At 44.4% G+C, this 8,035-nt stretch overlaps 1 protein-coding gene across 1 annotated transcript; it reads left to right on the forward strand.

Moving 5' to 3' along the window:
• The first annotated feature begins 5,515 nt into the window (after positions 1 to 5,515).
• OXGR1 (oxoglutarate receptor 1) lies at positions 5,516 to 6,529 on the forward strand. Its single transcript, XM_021696035.1, has one exon. The coding sequence runs from the start codon at positions 5,516 to 5,518 to the stop codon at positions 6,527 to 6,529; it is 1,014 nt and encodes a 337-aa protein (XP_021551710.1).
• Positions 6,530 to 8,035: the final 1,506 nt, after the last annotated feature.

Here is an 8,035-nt window from a genome sequence, read left to right on the forward strand (position 1 = left end):
TCTTCTTACACAGTTACAAACTATTTTTAAACGACTTTGCAGAGTGGTGGAGGACAGGCCTGTAATTGGATACAGTGAAAAAGACACTTCAGTGGAAGTCTTTAATTTAGAGGGTCAGATTGAAGTTGCTTCCATTCCAAGCTAGATAAAAGGCCCTGAACTGTGGGCAAGCAGGCGATGGTGCCGATAGTTCTGGAGCCCGGCAAGAGGACCCCAACCCTCCTGGGGCAAGAGCCCACCTCTGCAAATACTCCCTTTGTGCAGGCTCGCGACCAGCCGGCATGGAGGATGTCCAGAGCTCCCGGGAGTGGAAGTTGCTGCCCCTGGTCGGCCTCCAAAGTGGGCGAGGGAGGATGCTGTCTGCTGGGGCGGGACCAGGAGCATGCACCTGCCGCCGGGCTCAGAGGGGTGGGAGGGGCAGGGGCGGTGCGCGGGACCTGGGCTCTGACTGTCCCGCCGCCAGCGCTCAGCCGCGCTCCGACGGCCACGCGGGGCACACGGGGGCCGCGCACCGGGCGCCAGGTGAGCGGAGATCGGATCCGGGAGCGGCCAGAGGGCCGGCGGGGGCCGGGTGCGGGGGTCCGGCGCTGATCCGGGAGGGACACGGGCCGCCCTGAGCCTGGGGAACAGAGCCCCCCGGGCACGTCTCTGAGGCAGGACAGGGGCGCGGGCAGAGCAGGGGCCCCTGACTTCTCTCGGAGGCAGCAGGAGTACCCCGCATCCCCGCAGGGAAAAGGAAAGCCTAAGATGGCCAGAGGTTTATCTCAGGGAGGCCTGAAAAAGTTCCGGACTGTCAATCCCATCTTGTGCCTCTTTCAGGACCAAGCATGGGTGTCTTTGGGGGGTGGGGGTACTTTGGGGACAGAGAGCATTCATCTCTGACACTGACTGATTCTGACTTCTGGATACATTCTTAGCTCTTACTGCATCTTCCTGGTGTTAGCAAAGGTTCCAAGACACTTCCCCACAGTCTTCCCAACAAGTGAAGGAACACGGCCTGCCCCCCATGCATTTCTTTCTTTTTTTTTTTTTTTTGTCTTGTTTTGTCACCGTGGATTTAATGAACAAGTTTAGTACTGTCTCTAAATCTCCAAACGGTATGTAAAATTTCTGTGTGCCCGTACATGTATTTTTCCCAGGAGGGCTTCCATAGACTTTATTTAAAGATCAAATAGCTAAAATCATAGCTTTGGGCCCCATCAGCATGGCAAGTACTAACAGTCTTTAGGGTGACTGAGTGGCAGATTCTTATTTGAAAACTGGGATTCAGGGAAGGGTTAGAGAGAGGGATTCCTTCAAATTCTGGGAGGACAACATTCATGCGCCTCTCAAATTTGCCTGGATTAAGAATTGGTCTGTTTTTCACTAGTACGAAATCAAATCAGTTTACAGATATGTAGAGGAGGAAACGAAGATGGATCTTTGTGAATGAAATGTCTATCTACTGTTCTTCTTGATAACCAAGAGCAGCCCCAGCTGCAGTTTCCGAGGACTCTGAAGGAATGTGAGAGGTTCAGGGTTACAAGTTTCTATGTCCCTGGTCCACTGGCAGCTTGAGAAGAGGAAAGAATGAATGTTAACTCAGCCTTGGAATAGCACCAGAAAAACCTAGGGCGTGAGTCTGGAGGGAAGAGAACTCTGACAGGGTGGGGTCCGGGAAGTTGGGTTTGGAGCTTGCTACAAAATTAACAGATACCTTAGGAAAATCACATTTCATCCTTAATCCCACTTGTTCCCACCAAATGGGCAAGAGTGTGCCATGGACATACAGTGGTATATGCTGCTACTTGAATAGATGCTATTTCTGTTCCTATCTTCCCTATCTGCAGAAGCTTGGTATCCCAGTGTGTGAGGTTCATGGGCAAGTTGGCATTTAGGATAGCGGTCCCCAAGCTGTGTGTTTCCAAAACACTGATGTCCTGCAACTAGCCTCAAATAATCACATTCTCTTCCCAATTTCAGAGAAAAAAATAGAGCCAAAATGATGTGGTTTTTTCTTTATAAAAATATCCCAAATCATTGGCGCTTGCCTTTATTTGTGTGTTATCTAGTTTAGTTCAAATGTATGTATCTGGTTACGTTGAAACTTAATAGATCACTATTGCCAGTTTATGAAGAGTCGGTTAATTCTAGGTGGTCTATAACCTCCCTATGATTGAGATCCACTGTTGTAGCAAAAAACAGGGGACACATCACATTTTTCTTTACTGTCCTTTGAATGTAATGAGTCCTTTGTGGACATCTGGGTGGTGGTAGTGAATTTCACAGGACTCTGGAACCTGCCTCTTCTACTTCACTCACATCCCTGCCCAGTTCTGTCCATTGCTCTAAACTTGACCCATATTTTGTAAACTCAACCATTCTTTTGCTGAAGCTTATGGAAGAGGGGTTAAATTTCTTAGCTAACCCCTCCTCCCTTACAACGGGTCAGTCAGTCTTCACTAAATCCCCAGTTGAACTGTTATTTTTCAAAACAGTAAGGTGGTTGTTTCTACCTACAACCTGTCTTTTCCTGATATGATCATTATTTAAAATGGCCCCATACCAGGGCCAGGGGGTTATTTGGCAATAACAGAAATTATAATTGTGCTTCTTGCTTTAAAAGTGGTTAAAGAAGCAAACTTTTTAAAAAATAATATTTGCCACTTCATTAACCCTTCAGCCTAAGATAAAATTCTGCTGATGTTGCTCATTGTTCTTTTTTTTTTTTTAAGCAAATATATACTGAGCACTTTCTCCTAGTCGGCCCTTGGATACAAGGTGATTCTATGTTTCTGCTTTCAGGGAGTTGACAGACAAACAGTGTGGCCCTGAATCAGGACTTATTAAGAAGTGACTTCTGGAAGTGCTGCCTCAGGGACTCTCTGACCATGACCCCTTGCTTTCGGGTTTAAATACCTGCCCGTGAGTCCATTTAAAGAATCTGGCCGAGGAAAAAGCTCTCCGCTGCAGTTTCCTGGGCTCAGAGCACCCTTGCTGGTCAGCAGGACCTGACTCCTATCACCTGCCGTACTGTGTAGGTAATAGTTCAAGGAATATTGTGTCCAGTGAGAGTAAATTAACTTGACAAGGAGGGAAACATTTGCTTTCCGTCTGTAATACACATCCCAGTGAGTACTGGCCTCTCCCCCGGACGATCCTAATGGCTGCCCAGTGGCATGCTTCCCATCCCTAGGCTAGTCTTTCCCCAATTCATATGGAATAAAAGTCATAAATATTTAAAGGCGTCCTGATCTGCCCCCGAAGTGTGAGCTGGAGGAGTATATTCAAGGCCAATGAACAGGGGAAGATTTTATCAGTTTCAGATTAGTTAAATTGGGCCAGTCTGAAATATACCTCTTTGCTACACTGAGGGAAAGCGTGAAAGTGTAGATTTTGGTACCAGGTAATAGTAATGATGATGGCCGACAATGATAGAGCAGTTAGTATGTGCCAGGCATCCTTCAAAACACTTTATGTACATTAACATATCAACTTATTTAACCTCTCTCAACCCAAAGAGCTGAGTACCATTATCATTGACAATTTAGCCCTGCATCACACAATTTATGATGTTTGATTTACTTAGCCCTTCTGGGATAAAGCCTAATTCAGCCTTGTTATTTTAGGGCACTTAGTTCAATTCTTGCCTATGTATTGTGAGGGGCAGCCTTGTTCTGCACACAGACTGCCCTAGTCTGTATCTTGGTTCACTCCTGACTAGCAGGGTGACCTTGAGCAAATCACTGCTTCTTCATGCCTCAGTTTCCTCTGTAAAATGGGCATGATCACAGAACTACCTCGCCAGGTTGCTGTGAGGATTGAATGAATTTATACACGTAAGACACTTAGAGTAGTAGAGCTTTGTCCACAGGAGGTGCTATTATTTTCATTATCAGCTACTTTTTCTTTCCAGCTGCATCTCCCACTGCTCCCTAATGTAGCAGCCACACTGAGCTATTTAGAGCTCCCCTGAGCCTTCTATGTCAGTGGCTTTGCACATGCTATTCCCTTTGCCTGGAATGCCTTTCCCTTCCTATTGTTACCTTCAGCTTAAATGTTCCTTCCTAATGACCTTCCTTTAGTGTCCTCCCCCGTTCTCCAGGTAGGTATTCCCATCCTTCTTTGTGATCTCGGTAGCTTTGTGCCATTCATCTATCAAAGGACTTAGTGATTAACAACTACCCGACATTTATTGAGCACTTATCATATGCCCAGTAGTGTTCCAAGTGTTTGTCTTGCTTTTTTAAAAAATATATTGAGAGCTCCATGCGGTAGGGTTATATTTCGTTAAAATTATGTCCATGTCCATCTCCCCCAGTAGACTGTGATAGTGGCTTGTACATCTGTGTGTGTTATTCATTTTGTATCTCTAAGAGCTGGCAGAGTGCCTAATTAATACACAGTGGGCACTCCATAAATGTGTAAGTGGATGCATTTTACCAGCATCTATTTACATCTGAATAAAAAGCCAATTCTAAGTAATTCTTTTAAATAATCTTCATGCTTTTCTCATTGCAGAAATTCACTGACAAAATTTTAGAAAACACTGATAAGTAAGAAGAAGGAAGTGAAAATCCCACTGATCCTAGCCCTGGAGGGCTTCAGCAAGGTGCTTAGGGACATTCAAGTTCTCAGCGGCTAAACTGAGAATCAAGGTCAGGCAGGCTGGCGACAGAACCCAAAGCTCTTAATGCTGCATGAATCTGCTGCTCTTCTTCCCCTGGCAGACACACATGCCCTCCCATGACCAAATTATGTTAGCTAGTAAAATAGGTTGGAAGAGCTGACATTTGAAAATGAAATCTACCATACACGTGATGGTGCAAGGCATGAAATCTACATTTAAAAAATGGCCGGTATTCTGTCTTTTCATGCCTTCCCATTTCACATTCCATGAGGTATTTGGGGGAATCCAGATGGAGAGACAGCACAGTGAGGTAAGGCAGAATAGAGGATGGCTTCTAAATCAGACTAACACAGGTTGAACCCCGGCTTTGCCCCTAGATGCCTTACCAGGGACAGGTTGCGAAACCTCCCTCAGTGTTTGTTTCTTCTGTAAAATAGAGAGAGTAAGAAACACTTCTCAGTATCTTGTGAAGTTTAGAGGTAACACGATGGTGAAGTGCCTCATGCTTGAGTAATGGCGGGTCTTTGGTGAAGTCTCTAATGGTGACACCCTACGGCGTCCCCAAACAGCAACCTTGCCAAATTGTTTTCCACAGCTAAGCGCAGTTGTTTTTTCCAATCCTTCATTTTCATTCTGGTGGTAATTTAACTTTTATATTATTATTAGATGTCTTGCCTCACAACAGTTTTCCTAGAAATTCAATCTCTTCTCCACAGGGTCTCTTTGAGATTAAAGAGAAAGAAGTGGCAAATTTAGGATCTTAGAGCAATTTTCATTTAAAAGAAGATCATTGTTTTCATTACCCCATCATTAATGTTTTCTATTTTCCTTTATCAGCGAGTTATTTTGAAGCCGATTTGAACTGCCAAGCCGAACTCTTGTTTTCCTGCAAGATGAAAGACAGCCATGAATGAGCCACCAGACAGTTTTGCAAATGCCTCTGACTTCCCCGATTATGCAGCGTCATTCGGAAATTGCACTGATGAAAAAATCCCACTTAAGAGGCACTACCTCCCTGTTATTTATAGCATCATCTTCCTGGTGGGCTTTCCAGGGAATGCAGTAGCAATTTCCACTTACATTTTCAAAATGCGGCCCTGGAAAGGCAGCACCGTCATCATGCTGAACCTGGCTTGCACAGACCTGCTCTATCTGACCAGCTTCCCTTTCCTGATTCACTACTACGCCAGCGACGAAAACTGGATCTTTGGGGCTTTCATGTGCAAGTTTATCCGCTTCGGATTCCATTTCAATCTGTACAGCAGCATCCTCTTCCTCACCTGCTTTAGCATCTTCCGGTACTTTGTGATCATTCACCCCCTGAGCTGCTTTTCCATTCACAAAACTCGATGGGCCGTGGTGGCCTGCGCTGTGGTGTGGATCGTTTCACTGGTGGCCGTTGTTCCTATGACCTTCCTGATCACCTCAACCACCGGGACCAACAGATCTACCTGCCTTGACCTCACCAGTTCGGATGACCTCGCCACCATCAAATGGTACAATCTAATTTTGACGGCCACTACTTTCTGCCTTCCCCTGGTGATAGTGACACTTTGCTATACGACGATCATCTACACCCTAACCCAAGGACCTCACAATCACAGCTGCCTGAAGCAGAAAGCTAGAAGGCTAACCATCTTGCTACTCCTCGTGTTTTATATATGTTTTTTACCCTTCCACATCTTGAGGGTCATCCGGATCGAATCTCGCCTGCTTTCAATCAGCTGCTCTGTTGAGAACCAGATCCATGAAGCTTACATCGTTTCTAGACCCTTGGCTGCCCTGAACACCTTTGGTAACCTACTACTGTACGTGGTGGTCAGTGACAACTTTCAGCAGGCCATCTGCTCCATGGTGAGATGCAACGCAAGTGCGGACCTAGAGCAAGCAAAAAAAATCAGTTACTCAAACAACCCTTGACATACTTCAGCTAGTCAACCACGAAGAGCCTGCTCAGACTTGAACTTCTAAGAAGTCCAGAATAGCTCCCTCAATGGTTCTCAGTAAATATTGTATGTTCAGGTAATTATGTGCCAAAGCCAGGACAGGGCCACCAGGAATTCTGTGCAACCCATTTATTGAGATCTTATTGAGGGTCGACTGTAAGAATGGGATACACGCCTATCAGTAGAGGATTCACGTGTGGAATTGAAACTATTGGAAATCAGGGACATCTTGAAAAATCTAGGATATCTAGTCTCACCAACTTACTCTGTATAAATAAAACTACGAGTTTCAGTAGTTTTATAAAATCGAAAGTTCACCCACTTGCCCCAGTTAAGTTAGGTGCCAAGACTGAAGAAAGACACTCTTCTCACACTTGGTTTCATGCTCCTTCATACTCGGGCCTGTCCGTATTGAACCCTTAGACTATGCAAGGCATTATTTGTCTCTTTCTCAGTATTCTCTTTGTTTTCATTTCATGTCCTTAAGACTTTTTTTCTTCAAACTTTGCTTTGAAATCATTAAACTGTGTTTCTCACTAGGCTTTCATCAGTTTAGATTCAAGCCAACTGATACAATACGCTTGAGACAATTCAAAGATGTCTATGCAGATGAATGACTGACATACCCGTAAGATATTGGAAGCATTATGTCTTTATTGGTGTAGATATTTTTAGAAGTTGTTACTGAATTGAGAAAAATTATCAAGTTGTGTTAGTAATTACCAACACATCCCTGGAAAGGGAGGAGGGGCCTCTTTTGGGGGAACAGAAGTCCTTTGAAATGTCATGTATATATTGGGTATTAAGTAAAATCTAAGTGTTTTGATTTCTGTGGAAAATTATCCCAGGAAACACCAATTCTCTTTAGATACCTTTCTCTTTTGTGACTCTCTTGAAAATATGTTATCTATTTATTGTAACAGCTAAGGCTGTTTTTGAGTTATGTGTGTGCTTAATTATCACTAAGTATAAATATTTGAGAAAATGCCTACTCTGGATATTTAAAACCTTAGTCAAAGTGTTGATACAATTAATAAACTAATTTAAAATCACTGAATAAGCTGGTAACATTTTTCTGTGAAAACGCAGCTTTACCATTATTCTATTTACATGAAGCTTATGTTCTTTGTGTTTAGGGAGCAAAAAATAATTTTAAGAATCAGTTTTAGAATAAGGTTGGAATAGATGGTTGAAACAGAAGAATGAGTACCATGGGAATGCTTTGTGACTTTCAGGTGCTTCTAGAACATTAGACCTAAGTGAGGATGATGGGGGGAACCTGTGCCAAGCAGGTGGGGGTGGGGTGGGGGGGGAGGCAGTGGCTCTGCACATGGACCTTTCTGGATGATGGCACTGTCTTCACCACCCGCCTTCTGAGCCATCCTCTTTGGGGCCTTTCTATAGCATAAGGAATGAGCTGTTTGACTGGAGGGCTCAACGTGCTCACGTATGCTGACTGCACAGCATGGGGCAGCCTCCT

The sequence above is a fragment of the Neomonachus schauinslandi genome, chromosome 3 (genome assembly GCF_002201575.2).
Source record: "Neomonachus schauinslandi chromosome 3, ASM220157v2, whole genome shotgun sequence".
Classification (NCBI taxonomy): Eukaryota; Metazoa; Chordata; class Mammalia; order Carnivora; family Phocidae; genus Neomonachus; species Neomonachus schauinslandi.